General features: G+C 35.6%; 1 protein-coding gene across 1 annotated transcript in view; it reads left to right on the forward strand.

The window, feature by feature from the left end:
* DCP2 (decapping mRNA 2) overlaps positions 1–16,892 on the forward strand; it is a 56,082-nt gene that overhangs the window by 18,654 nt on the left and 20,536 nt on the right. Inside the window, 7 exon segments of the mRNA XM_028510136.2 lie at positions 1,803–1,930; positions 2,336–2,434; positions 12,008–12,122; positions 12,125–12,159; positions 12,283–12,395; positions 12,499–12,606; positions 14,486–14,621. Coding sequence (XP_028365937.1) covers positions 1,803–1,930; positions 2,336–2,434; positions 12,008–12,122; positions 12,125–12,159; positions 12,283–12,395; positions 12,499–12,606; positions 14,486–14,621 — 734 coding nt within the window.

Here is a 16,892-nt window from a genome sequence, read left to right on the forward strand (position 1 = left end):
TAGTACCAATGTGATCTCTGAAATCGAGTGATAGTACTTGATATATGTGATCATTCAAAATGATGTAAAATATGCATGTTTCCAAATTAACATTAAAATGAAAACAATATAGAAATTTTCATAGAGGGCTTGAGGACCCTTAAGAAACAATACTGTCAATAATATTGGGTTGGCCAAAAAGTCTATTTAGTTTTTTCCATATAGTGAAAGATACATTTTTCATTTTCACCAATAACTTTATCGATGTGGTTATTTTGAGTATGTCACCTGTCTTCCACATGGTATAATGTTGACTGTTCTCAGTTAATGTCTCGATTTGACTGATAATCAACTTCAACTGGTCTGACCAACCATGGAGCGTTGTCCAGTGAGAAATCTCCAGTACAGAACTTCACAAACTACTTCTGACACATTCAATCAGTCACAGCACTTTCTCCATACACTACACAAATCTTCTTTTGCCTTTTAGTTGCATTTTTACCTTTCTTGAAATACTAAAGCATAATATGCTGAAAATGTTGCACATTTTCTTCCATCTTCATTATTAAAATGGCTACACTGAAATTCACCAATTTTGATTTTTTTTTAATGCATGCTGATATGACAGCTGTCACAATACAATCTAACAATTGTTTCAAATGAAGTTAAAGACAACTGAGTGCTACTAGAGCCATCTTATAGAAAAAAAAACAAATGAACTCTTTTGGTCACCCCAATAATTTTCCCCTCACTTTTCATAGTAACAGTGTTACAGTAATGAGGCATTTGGCAGCATGGAATATTGGAAGCCTGAGCATATGCAGGGTGGGGCAAAAGTAGATTTACAGTCGTTGGTATGGAAAATAATTACAATAATAACAATACAAGAATAAACTTGGTGTTTTATTTACAACTGTAAACCTACTTTTGCCCTCCCCTGTACTTTACAGGTTTAGGCTTTACTTGCTTTAAAAAGTTTTTTTTTTTTTGCCCTGGCTGGCGTAGCTCAGTGGATTGAGCGTGGGCTGGGAACCAAAGTGTCCCAGGTTTGATTCCTAGCCAGGGTACATTCCTGGGTTGCAGGCCATAATCCCCAGCAACCGCACATTGATGTTTCTCTCTATCTCTATCTCCCTCCCTCCCCTCCCTAAAAATAATAAATAAATAAAATCTTTAAAAAAAAGGTTTGTTTTATTTTACTTTGCCTAGTTTTGGGGAGGGAACGTGTCCAGTTTCTTTTGAAATAGGCTATTTTTCCATTAATACCCAGATTTATTTTTCTCTATAATCATTAGTAAATCTTCATCTTAAAACAGTTTTTAATTGTAAAACCAATACATGTACATGGTAAAGATACAATGTATAGAGTGGTATACTTGACTCCTCGTTCTCCTTTCCACAGTTAACCGCTTTAACTTGTTATGACAGTTTCTAGCTCTAATCAATATGTATACTGTATTTGTTTCTTTCTATTTATTATGGTATCTGTCAACTCCTGATATGATGAATTTGACTCACTTAATGAGATGTATTTGAGGTGTTCACGTGGTCCTGCATTTATTTGTATTAACTTAGGGATCCAGGACTATGAGTATCCAAAGCTTACTTAATTAGTGTCTAGACTAAATGCAGGAGTTAGCAGTGATGTGTTCAAGAGAAAACAAATGTGAAAAAACAAAAGCAAGAGGATTAAATTTAAGTGAAGTGAAAATTTGAGTAATTTCATAGGAAATACACAGTTGATTTAAATAGGTCTCTTTCTGTGGATAAATGCTCTCAAGCTGTATTAAGGGAGCAAGTAATTTCCTTAACACTATGTATACTCTTCAGTCATTGCCCATTTTTGCTGCCTCAAGGTGAAGATGTGGAAAAAGTTTTGGATGAATGGAAGGAGTATAAAATGGGAGTGCCAACATATGGTGCAATTATTCTTGATGAGACACTTGAAAATGTGAGTGTAATAAAATGAAATGTTTTTAGTAAAATGGTGACCAGATGTGTTATTTCTATAAATGTTCTAAATTGAGGTTTTAAAATCCACTAGATTTTTAGTGCTAAAACACCAAATTTTGCAAGTTTTGTCTGCATTCCATGTCTTAATATTTTATACTTGTTATAGTATGGCTTTTTGCAAAGAAGTGCCTCTTCATTTTTGAAGAAATACTTTAAAATGGGTAGAATGCCTTCTTTACACTTGTAGTATATTCAGACTCATGGAAGATAATTAAACCAATTACTGTATCAAATTACTGGTGATAACAGTTACCTGAAATAAGGAGAAAAAACACCTTTGACTTTTAGAAAGGAGCATGGGAAAGCAAGACAAGTTTTATTTTGATCTCTGCTTGTTTTGTAGGTACTACTGGTTCAGGGGTACCTAGCAAAATCAGGCTGGGGATTTCCAAAAGGAAAAGTAAATAAAGAAGAAGCTCCTCATGATTGTGCTGCTAGAGAGGTGAGTTACGACTCTTGCTGCTTCTACTTTGTTTTTTTTTAAATCCTCACTGGAGTTCATGCTTAATTGAATTTAGATAGGGAGGGAGGGAGGGAGGGAGGGTGAGAAACATCCATGTGAGAGAGAAACATCAATCAAAACAGTGATTGGTTGCCTGTCAAAATATGCCATGATTGGGGACTGAACCTGCAACCTAGGGATGTGCCCTGACTGGGAATCAAACCCACAACCTTTCCATTTACAGGATGATGCTTCAACCAACTGAGCCACACTGACCAGGGCATAACTGTTACTTCTTTTGTTCACATCTGTTCTTATTTATTCTTTATTTGTTTTTATTTTTTTATTGTCTATTTTGTATTGTATTGTCTCTTGATTTCTTTTGTCTAGGGGAGAGAGGAGGATATCTTCTCCACCTTTCCTTTTAGAATTGGATTTGCAATTGGTGAAACATTTTGGTTATTGCAACCTTTGTTTTATGTTTGTAGTTTTGGCTTCCATACAAGGCACAATTTGAGCTTTTCTAAGAAATTGACATTTGTTGCTCAAAACCACTCTACCTTCTCACTGCCAATAGAATGAAGTTTAATTCTTTAACTATTAAAACTCCTCCAGTTAGCCCAACACAAAACTTAGTCTTCCTATGTTTATCTTTATTTGCAGTCAGAAGGATTTGTTTCTTGTCTCTTGAATTTGACTGGTTTGTCTCAGCCTTTAAACTTTTGCTCATGTTATTTCCCTACCTGGAAAGTTCTATTTTCTTCCTGACTTTTCAAATCCTATCTAGGTCCCTTTCTAGACCCAACATTTATCCTTTTTTTCTGAAGGACTGTCACCAACTAGCTCTGCACACAGGGTCTGAGTTTCTCCTTTTGTGAAATGAGGTTTAGGGTGGTTAATTTCTAAAGTTTATTTCTACTTAAAATTCTATTTTTAACTAACCAGTGAGCCCTATGCCACAGTAATCTCTAAACTATAATAGCATTTATTGTCTTATCATTTGTTTGGCATTGATTATATAGTACTTTGTGATAGGCTGTGGACTTTGTTTCTTATTTATCAATTCCTTATCATTTATCATTATTCTTTTGAATCGGTATTTTCCTGCAGCAACATTCACGTCTTGTTTTAAGTTTGGGTGTAATTATTAAGTGAGAAATAATAGTTAATTTTTTGTAAATCACTAGTGATTATCATGTAAAAGTTGTTAGAGGTTATTTACTTTGGAGTAGAATGTGACAATAAAAAATGCCTCATTTTAAATTCAATATGGAACAGCTTATTTAAGCAACAGCTTGTAGACAAAGCCATTATATACAAGTCAGTGGAAGTTTATGCACACCCTTAAAACTGAAAGCTGTTGAGGGAGCAGGTGAGGAATTGTCACATTTTTTTTTTTTATTTTAAGATTTTATTTATTTTTAGAGAGGGAAGGGAGGGAGAAGAGAGAGAGAGAAACATCAATGTACGGTTGCTGGGAGTGATGGCCTGCAACCCAGGCATGTACTCTGACTGGGAATCGAACCTGTGACACTTTGGTTCGCAGCCCGAGCTCAATCCACTGAGCTATGCCAGCCAGGAATTGCCACATTCTTTAAGAGCTTTCCCTTTTGCTTCTGTAGATGTGTGTCTGTTATGTGCTTTTTCAGTTGGCTGTGACTCCTGGTGACCCTTTGAATGAGTGATGTCCACAATGTCCCTGTCCTCGACAGCCCTGCCCAGCTCCTATAGACTCAGGCATATGGCTTCTCTTGTAGAGTTAGTCCATCTCATGTTTGGTCTTCCTCTTTTCCTGCCCTTCTCTTCCTAGCATATTGTCTTTTCCTAAGAATCCTGCCTTCTCTTGATGGCAGGAGATGAAATAACAGTTGTAAAGTTTTACCTTTTATGTCCTTAAACTTTGTAGTTGTCTTCTAAAGAAGGACAAAATAGGAACCATAGATAGCATCCTACTTAAAGGAATTGATCTGTAGTCCTGTACATGGAGTTAGACTTATCCTGTGGCAGAGAGAGTTGTCCAGGTTCAAAAACAAACAAACAAACAAACAAACAAACAAACAAACAAAAGAAACCATTGCATTAACTGGAATAACAAATTTAGGCTAATTGGAGTGAGATCAGTTGTCTCTGTAATTGGATCTTCTTGGGGGAGCTTGGAAGAAACTAAATACCTACACTTGCAAAACTAAAGTACCTAGACTGTAGGGGTCTATCTACATTTATCTAGAACCCTGTCTCTGAGTCAGGATGATGCAGAAGTCAGATATTTGTGTTAAGTTAGGGGGGCAGGTAACCTGTGAACTGAGGCACCCACTTTTCACTTTGTTTATTTTATTTGTCCTCTGCTGTGGGATACTAACAGAAAAGGTTGTCCTGTTCGTGTGGTGTTAATTTCAGTAATGACTATAAATTACCAAAATTTGTAACAAATAGTTTATTAGGACGTGGGCAATCGCAGAATGGATTGTGGATGATGGCATCTAAAGAGAGTCTTATGGGGAGGGATCCAACAGTTACGACAGATTATCTCTATTTTATAGGTGAAGAGCAGTTTATGACTATGTCCAAGATCACACAGTAAGCAGCAGAACGGGGATGTAAAACCCTGGAGTTGGGCTCTGGGGTCAGTGTTCTTGACTACTGTAATTTAGGCAGTCAGGGAATATTTCTTAAAAAGGTGAACATTTCTAAACAGACCCAGATGAAGGTGGAAGGAATTTGTGATTTCTAAGTGTATCTGTGTTCTAATAAAATTTACGTTTCTGATTTGGATCAGTATGATTTTTTTTTTGTTTTTGCTTTAAAGCTTTTTGTTTTTGCTTTTATCTTGCTCTTAGGAACCATTTTCAGTTCAGGGAAAATTTTTTCCCTTTGATAATAAGAATTGATCCTAACTTCTGACTTTTCTGAATTAAGTAACATCCTCTTTTAGCTTAATAAAGGACCTTGTCAGAAAAGGCTTTAATTTGGCTTTAATTTATATAAATTTTGGATTAGAATTTTTAAAGGCAAGTCTTTTGACTTCTTAGTCTTGATATTTAAATGACTACCTTTGCCACAAAGGGAAAAATTTTGGCATTAAGGTAGAGTGTCGCTTGCTGTATTAGTCTGTTCAGGTTACCATAACAAACTACTGCAGGCTGCATGACTTAAAGAACAGAAGTTTATTTCTCGTATTCTGGAGGCTGGGAAGTCAAAGAGCAAGGTGCCTGCTGATTGGATTCCTGGTGAGAACCCTCATTCTGGCTGGCAGGTGGCAGCCTTTTCACTGTGCTCATGTGGTGTCTCCTGGCTGCCCGTGTGAGTGCAGAGAGTGAGTGCACTAGTTTTCTCTTCCTTTTCTTGTAAGAGCATTAGCCCTATTAATCCCACCCTTATGACCTCTTTTAACCTTTTTCCCTCCTCATAGGCCATATCTCCAAATATAGTTATGTGGGGAGTTAAGACTTCAACATAGGAATTTTGGAGGGATACAGTTTAGTCCATGGCAGTTGCCATTTTTTGAGTGATGAAAGTATTCAACTAGTTCTGGAGTTGCAGTATGACATTCTGCTGCTTGGTGGTGCTGCAGTACAATAGAAGCAGCACTGTTTGAGAGGAGGAACCACCAGTGTTAAATCTTAGTTGAAAACTAGATTGTTATTTCATTCTTTATGGGAGTTTATGTTAATGTCACATTGTACTGTTTAATTTTTTATTATTAACATACAAGGAAAGGTTTTGTTCTAATGTGAGCAGCATTTGTTAGGCTTAGGCTGATGTCTTAAGCACTTTTTTCTTGCTTTTAAGTTACACTGTTCTGTTGTGGATGATTACCTGTATATTGCTAATATTTTAATTTGGTTATTGTAGATTTTTATTTTGGTTTATTATAGTATATCAATGTTATTATTTCACTGTAGATGACCATCCAGAGGTGTTTTGTTACACTGTAGCAGATTTGACACATCCCATAAGAGCTGTCTTTGTGGGCTGAGCTGAAAGAAGCAGACACAGGCAGCCTTCTCAGGGAGATGGTTTGAATGATTGTCAATAGAAAGCTAAGGTCCATCTTAATTAGTAAGTCCCAGCCGTCTCTTTTACTTTTTGGTTTACCTTTGTTAATTGGATTGTTTCTGGTCACTTTTATTCAGGGGAGTAGATTTAAGACAAAATGAAAAATATTTTCTAGAAACTGTTAAAAGGATATGTTAGGATGACTTCACTGTATTTTTGCTGTCAGTTGTAGTGAAACGTACTAGCTGTTCTTGAGAATAGACAAGTGATACTTGGCAGTTCACTTGTGGTTTCAAATTTTCATATTGTTGCTTATTATTTGACAAAACTATATTTTATTGTAGTGAACCTAACTGCATCTGTATGATTTTTATCTTCATAGAATTTATACAAAGGAACTATTGGTTGGCATTTTCTACCTCTTCCTGTAGTCTTAAAGGAAATATAGGTAGAGTATTTCATCATTTGTCTATGCTGGTGCTCTTTGGGTAGCACATTTTTAAATCTTAGGGATTTTTATCTAATACTATTAGAGAACTTAATGCTATTCCATATGCCAGACACATTAACTATGTATTACAGTACAGGAATGGATTTGATTCACAGACGGTGTGGTATTAAAATTTTTTATCATTGGCTTTTGTACATGTGAGTTATTAAAAAGTTTTTCATGGTAAATATTTGAGAAAGAATACCTAATTTTAGAGGCAAATCAGTCTTATCACTTCTAGAATTGAGAGTTTATGTCTCTTATATTTGTTCTAGTTTTGATTGCACAGGGTTTGAAGCTACCTGTGTTAGCATTGATGACCTTTTAATTTTGCGTCATATCGCATCACTTCTGCCCATATGATTTTTCAACTATAGCCGTTCCCAACTGTCTAAATGGAGTGCTTTTTTTCATTCTATCTCTGGCAAACTCCTATCATCTTTAAGTCCTAGCCCAAGTGGATCCAGCAGAATAGGAGTGCTGTCCATGACAACCTTCCAAAGGTGACCACCCCAGTTTCCACCTCATCTCTATCCAGGGCGTAGTTAGGCTTTCTGATTCTGTGCTCCCACAGCACACAACTACCTCTTGGTACATATATTACAATTGTTTTATTTTATTTTTTTAAAAGATTTTATTTATTTCTTTTTAGAGGAAGGGGAGGGAGAGAGTGAGAGGGGGAGAAACATCAATGTGTGGTTGTCTCTCACACGCCACCCCCCCCCCCCCAAATGGGGACCTGGCCCACAACCGAGGCAGTGCCCTGACTGAGAATTGAACTGGCGACCCCTTGGTTCACAGGCTAACACTCAATCCACTGAGCAACACCAGCCAGGGCTACAATTATTTTTTAGCTTGCCTCCTTAAAGAGTAGTGCTCGGTTTATTCATTTTTGACGTCATTAGCTAGGATAGTACCTGTCATTTGTAAACTCACACTATGTATTGTTGTATTTTAAAAGAACTAAATATTAATTACATGTGATTCCTAAAAAAGTTGCATTAGTAGTGAGATAATTGCAAGAATGGAGAAAGAAAATAATAATAATAATAGTAATACAAAGAATAGATTCACCCATTAATATTTTGCCATGTTTGCTTTTATTTTGTTCTATGTGTGCTATTTTATTATACTTTTTATTATAATACAAATTATAATTATATTATTTTAATATATTAAAAATTAAATTTAATATTTAAATAAATTAGTGAGAATAGATAGTAAATTTATTCTTAAATAATAGAGGGAGGTCTTGGAGGGGCGGTTATTATTATTGGTGAATAATTTTGGAATAAATTGTAAGCATAATGTGCCTTAACCCCTTATTGCTTCTTCAAAGTATATTCTACTGAATATGTTATCACAGATGTCCCAATTTTCTCCCCTTTGCCCACCGCCACCCAATACCCCCTTTCCCTCCAGCAAACCCCCTGCCCCCTTAGTTCATATCCTGGGTTGTGCATATAAATTCTTTGGCTTCTCCATTTCTGATACTGTTCTTAACATCCCCTGTCTATTTTGTATTAATTATGCTTTTTAATCCTTGCATCTTTTCCCTCATTCTCTCCCTTTCCCCTGCCAGCTAATAACCCTCCAAATGATCTTCCATACTTACGAATCTGGTTCCTGTTCTGTGTTGCTTGCTTAGTTTCTTTTTTTTTTTTTTATTCAGTTGTGATAATTGTGAATTTGTTACTTTCTTAATATTCATAGTTTTGATCTTCTTTTTCTTAAATAAATCCTTTAACATTTTATGTAATAATGGCTTGGTGATGATGTACTCCTTTAGCTTTACCTTTTTTGGGAAGTACTTTATCTGCCCTTTCCGTTCTAAATGATAGCTTTGCTGGATACAGTAATCTAGGTTTGTAGGCTCTTGGCCTTTTATGTCTTTGAATACTTCTTTCCAGCTCCTTCTTGCCTCAAAAGTTTTTTTTTTTTTTTTTTTTTTTTTTTTAAAGAAAACAGCTAATAGTCTTATGGGAATTCCTTTGTGTGGTACCTGTCTGCTTTTCTCTTGCTGCTTTTAATATTTCCCTCTTTGTCTTTAACCATGGGCATTTTAACTATGTGTCTTGGTGTGGCTCTCTTTGGTTCCAACTTGTTTGGGCACATTTTAAATCTGCTTCCTAGACTTGTATGTCTATTTCCTTCATCAAATTAGGCAATACTTCTTTCATTATTTTTTCAAATAAGTTTTTAGTTTCTTGCTGTTCCTCTTCTTCTGGCATCCCTGTGATTCAGATATTGTTGGCATGTTTGGAGATGTCACAGTCTTCTCATGCTATCCTCGTGTTTTTGAATTCTTGTTTCTTCTTTCTGTCCTGGTTGAATGTTTATTCTTCCTTATGTTCCAAATCATTGTTTTGAATCCTGGCTTCCTTCCCTTCACTGTTGGTTCCCTGTAGATTTTTCTTTATTTCACTTAGTGTAACTTTCATTTCTTCCTTTATATTGTTGCCATACTCCAGTGAGTTCTCTGAGCATCCTGATCACACCAGTGTTTTGAACTCAGAATATGATAGGTTGGCTGTGTCTGTTTCGTTTAGTTCTTTCTCTGAGGTTTTGTTTTTTTCTTTCATTTATGCCATATTTGTCTCCTCAATTTGGCAGCCTCCCTGTGGTGTTTTTTTGTGTATTAGGTAGAGCTGTTTTGACTCCCTGTCTTAGTAGTAGGGCCTATTGTAGAAAAGGCTTCTGTAAATTATGTGGGGTGGAGCCTTAGGTAATCACCAGGGTGGGGCACCTACTTCACTGCTTTGTGGGTCTGTATTGGGGGGAGGTCTTGAGAGAGGGGACTGTGCTGTTGCCTGGGTTCTGAAGGTTTGCCTGGCACTCCCCCTGTTTCCATTCACTTCATGGACTCCCTGTGTGCTACTTGCGCCCTTCTAGCTGTTCCCCTGGTGCTGAATCCCAGAGTAGGTGGGTTTGTGAATGTTTTAAGGCCATTTAAGGGGAGTTTTCCTGAAAATCTGTTAGTTCCTTCTGCTGCTCCAAACCCCACTATTACTACAGCTAGAAGTTACGGGGATTTATCTTCTTTGTGCTGTAACCCTGAGCTGTGTGGTCTGGCCTGGGGCTGGGATTACTTGCTTCCAAGGTATCTCCCGATTTTTGTCTACCACACAAGAATGTGAGACTGCCCAAGTCTGTTCTGCTGCCGCTGCAGCCTCTCCTTGCCCCACCTCGTCTCCTTGCCTCTTAGCCCATCTCTGCAACTCGGCGCTTTCTACCCATCTGGATGAATGTGTCTTCTTTAAGTCCTTGGTTGGTGGACTTCCATACAGCTCTCTTTTCTGATGGTTCTAAGTGTTGCTTGTTTTGAGATTTAGTTGTAATTCTTTTGTGGTTGTGAAAGGAGGTGAAGTATGTCTACCTATACCTCCACATGGAAATTTTAAGAACTAGGAAGTTACCTTATGTAGTTACCAACTGTAATTATAAAATTCAGGAATGTAACATTGATAGGTGCCATTATCTAATCAAAGGGTCATATTTAGATTTACTAATTGCCCTGTTGTAGTTCTTTTCAACAGTTTTCACCCCCTCCCTCCCTCAGTATCCTGTTCAGGCTCATGCAGTGTACAATTTGCAACACAAAGGTAACATAAAGGCAACAGACTCTGCTCATAAAACATTTAGATTATGCAGTTTACTTTTAACATTGTTTATAATTATTATACAGACTTCATGAGATATGTATACTTATTTCTGATTATAAGATATTATTCAAAGAAGGGAATTAAAGAGAATAGCTAAAAAAGTATTAAGAACCGTATATGGTGTGGCAATAGTAAGTTTACAGTTATGAGTACACAAAACAGATTATTCTTGTATTATTTATTATTATATTATTTTCCATATGAACAACTGTAAACATACTCTTGCCCCACCCTGTATACAGATTATTTTTAAAACTTTTCTTGGATAAAAATCTAAAGTACACTAATCTTAACAGATTATCATTTTTGTATTTATATACCTTTGATACCACCGTCCCAATCAAGATATAGAGGATTTCTAGCACCTCAGAAGATTATTTTCTTCCTCTTCTCAATAAATACCTATTATTTTCCACATTTCCTATAGGAAACCAAAAGTTTAGCATACTTAGGTATATACAGAAATTGTGATGGAAATGAGTTAGGTGTCATGGAGGAGCTTAGGTGTCATGGAAGTCAGACTACACATGCCTGAGAGAAGTGTTGATGGTTCCCTTACTGAGGAAGGTAGGAAGATGTACCTGAACTGACGAGATAAGGAGAGATATGAGGAAGGAGACAAAAAATGGGCAGAAAGAGTCCTCCACACCTGTTCCTTTAAGAGATTCAGATCTGTGCATGTGCTTTAATGTCTCCCCACTGATTGATTAGAAGGTTTCAAAAATAGAGGAAAAGGGAGAAACTCTAGCATGAGAGATCCACAGTAGTTTATAGCCACTGAGTGTGGAGTTTCCATGCTTTCTCCTTGAGCAGCACTCTCCCCAAATTTGCATGTGTTCAGTAACCTGGGAGCTGTTGAACTATACATTCTTTTGGGGTTTTGTGGAGGCTTCATGACTTAGGCATAGTCAATTATATCATGGCTATTGCTGAATGAGTTCAACCTCAGCCTTTCTCCCCTTTCTGGAGGTTTCCAACCCTCTACTCACTTACTCACTTGGTTAGTTCTCCTGATAACCAGCTTCCACCCTTCCCTGTGTAAAAAATAACTTCATTAACATAACAAGACAGCTGTGATGGTCTTTATCATTTATGAAATTCTGAGGGTTTTAGGAAATATGTATCAGAAAGGGGGAAGAAGACCAAGTATTTATTTTTTATTGTAAATCACAGTGTCACACATCTTCCTTCATTGAATAAATAAAGATACTTAGGCTCATATATGTGAAGAGGTTTTTCCATAGTTGAATAGGTCCACAGAGGCAAAGCTAGAACTAAACCATGGAATTCTGATTTCCTGCCTGTTGTTTTCATGCCTTTAATTGCCTGGATATTTCTGAATTTTTGCCTTTGAAATAAGCAAATTTTAATGAACTGGAGGTCTGACAGCAAAAATTAAAAATCATTCAAATTTATTATTTCCAGGTCTTTGAAGAAACTGGTTTTGATATCAAAGATTATATTTGTAAGGATGATTACATTGAACTTCGAATTAATGACCAGCTTGCTCGTTTGTACATCATTCCAGGAATTCCAAAAGATACAAATTTAACCCAAAAACCAGAAGAGAAATTCGGGTATGTACTTGAGAGTACTTTGAGGTTGCTGGACAGTATCCCAGTTGAATGAAATAGGATATTGCTGTTAGAACTCGTCGATTAATAATTAACCAAATGAATTATTTTTTTCTTGTGTTTAAGAACATTGAATGGTTCTCCATAGAGAAATTGCCCTGTCATAGAAATGATATGACCCCAAAATCCAAACTTGGTTTGGCTCCTAACAAATTTTTTATGGCTATTCCCTTTATCAGGTATGTTCATATTTCTTGAAATAAAAATCTAACCTTTATAATTTTGATACTCAGCTTCTTCATACAGCCAAGTTTTAAAAGTGAATTCTTAATATTTCTGTAGACCATTAAGGGACTGGCTTTCTCGAAGATTTGGAGATTCCTCAGACAGTGACAATGGATTTTCCTCAGCTGGTAGCACACCAGCTAAACCCACTGTGGAAAAATTGAGGTAAAGAAATATATTCATAGGCTTCTGACTTTCTGATAGTTTTTAGTTTTTAATACAGTTGTATTTGCTTCTAAAGTTTGCAGAGGTGTTGGATTCCTTTATAGGTACTATATTATTGGTTTCACAGATAGAAGGTTTTCTTTTTCTTTTTCTTTTTTTTTTAAGGGGTCTTTAAATTAGATCAGAAAGGTTATTTTGAATTGGGAAGGAGGATACCAACTCTTTATGGATCAATAGAAGAGGAGGAAAAGAGGAATCTTCTGTGTGTGTTTATACTGTTACTTCTCTGTTCTCATTTTATACTGTAGAGATAATCATGTTTCTGAAGAAGGTTGAATGGAGGATATATTGAGGTCTGTTTGTGTAGGGGAGACAAAGGATGCCCATGTAAAATTTGTTCAGAAGGAACTGTGAAGACTTATGTGGGCTTTATTTCCCTAGTATATAGAGAGTGACTATTAATGGATATAAATCAAAAGGACATTTTCTTGTTTTGAACTTAATAGTATCTAAATCATAATTAGAGTAGGCTGTAAGTAATTTTGTTCAAAAAGCACACGTACATTTGTAATCAGCTTGTTAGAACTTTGCCTATGTTAAATTAAGAGGCTTGCTTTTTACATTTTCTTTAATTTAGGTGTTCTGTTTTTATCCCAGAGCTTCAAAAATTAAATAATAGAAGTAAACTACATCTACAGTGAATATTTTTTAAAAACATAGGGAATATTCCATTTTAATTGGGTTTTATGAGGACAGGAGGTTGGATTAAATGTCATTTCTGCCTTTCAGAATTTGTGATTATGATAATCAAGTTATATACCAGTAGATATAAGTGAAACAGTTAAAGTAAAGCAGATAAGAATGCAGCCAGTTTTGAAAAGATACAAAGATACTACTAAAAAGTTATGAAGTAGTGTTTAAAAAAATTATTCATGTTTGAGAAAATCTCTCTGCCATAATGTGATATGACACCCATATCTTTCAGTCTTAGGGTTTGTTGTCTTGGGGAGTAGAATAAGGAAAAAATTAAACCAACTTCTTTAACCAAATTTCAGGTTTCTTAGGAGGGTAGTATGTGTTTTTAGTGAATAGACTAATGTCTGTGCTGATATGTTGAAGTAACTGAATTTTGTCTAAAGAAAGAATAGAGAGGCTAAAATTTTATTGTAATTTTTAAGTGAGAAAGGGGAAGAGTTCTGAAATATTCAGAAATAATCTTATCTAATACAGTTTCTGGGATTAGTGACTGGATTATATTATACATGTAAGTGGTACCATAGAACAGGATTTCTTTATTACAAACTACTACATGAATACAGTCTTTTATAATCAAATTCTTTTGTGAAAGAATTTATGACTAGATATTTGATTTGCTCATCCATTGTCTTGGGCCCCTTAAGTTTTTGCTTTAGAGTATAGCTTAATTTTTCATATCCTCTTCCAACATGGATGGGGTCCATAAGTGACCTGTGTAGAATCAAGTTCCACACTTTATATAAACATCCCAGTAAGAGTATCAATGGTCTTATCCTATTAAGAAGGAAAGTCTACTTACATTTGTTTGTTTCAGCTAAATTTATGCAGAATTGTTTTCACATTTTTTAAAAGTATGATCACTTATAAGGGAGGAGGTGGAATGGATAGTTTAGAAAAGGTTGAGGTTAAAAATAATAGGTTATTAATTCATTGAAGAAATATTGAGTACCAGACATTCTTCTCCATGCTGGAGATAGTAGACAAAGCAGACTTACATTCCAGTAGGGGGAGATAGACAATAAATAAGAAAGTAAAATTTGTAGTCTGTAAGATAAGCCATGGTGTTAGAAACTGCAAGTGAAAATTTTCTGATCTGATTTTTATTTTTTAAATCTTGGTATAGTCGAACCAAATTCCGCCACAGTCAGCAGTTATTTCCTGAAGGTTCTCCAGGTGACCAGTGGGTAAAGCACAGGCAACCACTGCAGCAAAAGCCATATAATAATCATTCTGAAACGTCTGACATTTTAAAAGCAAAGGTGAGTGATATACATTTAAAGATTTTCATAATTTTAGATCATTTGACTTTGAAATGTGTCTGAATTGAGGAAATACAAATTTAATAGTTACAGAACTCTGAATTGTTGATGAAAGACTCCTGGGTTCCTCACTTGTGATTTGAAGCAGGGCTAAGACTCCTTAACTTTTACAGCCTTGCTGTAAATCTTGTATAGTAACAGGGATTAACATCTGACTTTGGTTTATATGCTACCAGTGAAAGGTTCATTGCTGCGTTGTATTCTAGTCTATGATTTATATAGCAACTTATTTATTCATTCAACTCTTTAATTTTGTTCTATTTTTCAGTTATTGAGGACTTACAATATAATATTAGTTTCAGGTGTCCAACAGTGATTATACATTTATGTATCTTACAAAGTGATCAATCACCCTGTTAAATCTAGTACCTATATAACACCATGTGTAGTTATTATAATAGTATTGAACATATTCCCTATGCTGTAGTTTATGGCTCTGTGACTATTTTGTAACTGCAACTCTGTACTTTTTTAATTTTTAGAAATTGTTATTATTGTAGTTGTCCCACTTTTTCCCACTTTGCCCTCCTCTGTGCATTGCAACCCCCCACTCCCTGTACTTCTTATCTCCTTTACCTTTTTCACCCAGCACCCCACCACCCCTCTCATCTGGCAACCATTAGTTTATTCTCTGTATTTGTGAGTTTGTTTTTCTTTTGTTTACTTTTAAAAATATATCACATAAAAGCAAAATCATATGGTATTTGTCTTTCTCTGTCTGACTTATTTCACTCAGCATAATACCCTCTAGGTTCATCTATGTTGTCACAAATGGTAAGATTTTATTCTCTTTTAAGGCTAAGTAATAGTTCATTGCATATACATACCACCTCTTCTTTATTTGCCTATTGATGGACACTGAGGTTGCTTCCATATCTTGATGTTGTAAATAATGCTGTAATGAATATATCTTTTAATTTTATTTTTATTTTTTAATTTAATCTTTAGTTTATTTTTTTCATTGCATGTATCTTTTTAAATTAGTGCTTTGGATTTCTTCAGATAAATATCCAGAAGTGGGATTGCTGGGTCATACTATTTTTAATTTTTTGAGCAACATCTATACTGTTTTTCCATAGTTGTTGAACTACTTTGCAGTCTCACCAACAGTTGCCTTTTCTTTATATTCTTTCCAACACTTGTTTGTTGATGATAGCCATTCTGACAAATGTGAGGTGATAACTCATTGCAGTTTTAATTTGCATTTTTCTGATGATTACTGATGTTGAACATCTTTTCAAATGCCTGTTGGCCATCTGTCTTTTTTGGAGAAATGTCTATTCAGGTTCTATGCCCATTTTTTTTTTTATCCGATTGTTTTGGTGTTAAGGTATATGAGATTTTTATGTTTTGTTTTTATTTTTTTTAAAGTATTTTTCATTGATTATTAGTTTTCTCAATTTTCCCCCTTTATCCCCCAACCCTCCAGCATTCCCCCCCTTAGTTTATGTCCATGGGTTGTACATATAAGTTCTTTGAGTCCTGTTTCCTATACCATTTTTCTCTCTCCCCATCTATTTTATGCCTAATTATGCTGCTTCTTCCCTGTACCTTTTCTCCTCCATTCCTCCCTTCCCCCTCCATACTGAAATCCCTCCATGTGATGTCCATTTCTCTGATTCTGTTTTTGTTCTAGTCGTTGGCTTAGTTTTTGTTTTCATTGTTTTTCTTTTAGGTTCATTTGCTGATAGTGTGAGTTTGTTGTCATTTTACTGTTCGTATTTTTGACCCTCTTTTTCTTAGATAAGTCCCTTTAACATTTCATATAATAATAATGGCTTGGTGATGATGAACTCCTTTAACTTTATCTGGGGAGCACTTGATCTGCCCTTCAATTCTAAATGAAAGCTTTGCTGGATAGAGCAATCTTGGATGTGGGCCCTTTCTTTTCATGACTTGGAATACTTCTTTCCAGCCCCTTCTTGCCTGCAAGGTTTCTTTTGAGATATTAGCTGATAGCCTTATGGGAACTCCTTTGTAGGTAACTGTCTCTTTTTCTCTTGCTGCTTTTAGGATTCTCTCTTTATCTTTAATCTTGGGTAACTTAATGATGATGAGCCTTGGTGTGTTCCTCTTTGGGTCCAACTTCTTTGGGATTCTCTGAGCTTCCTGGACTGTCTGGAAGCCTATTTTCTTTGCCAGATTGGGGAAGTTTTCCTTTATTATTTGTTCAAATAAGTTTTCAATTTCTTGCTGCTGCTGTTGTTCTCC

Source organism: Phyllostomus discolor, chromosome 3, assembly GCF_004126475.2.
Source record: "Phyllostomus discolor isolate MPI-MPIP mPhyDis1 chromosome 3, mPhyDis1.pri.v3, whole genome shotgun sequence".
Classification (NCBI taxonomy): domain Eukaryota; kingdom Metazoa; phylum Chordata; class Mammalia; order Chiroptera; family Phyllostomidae; genus Phyllostomus; species Phyllostomus discolor.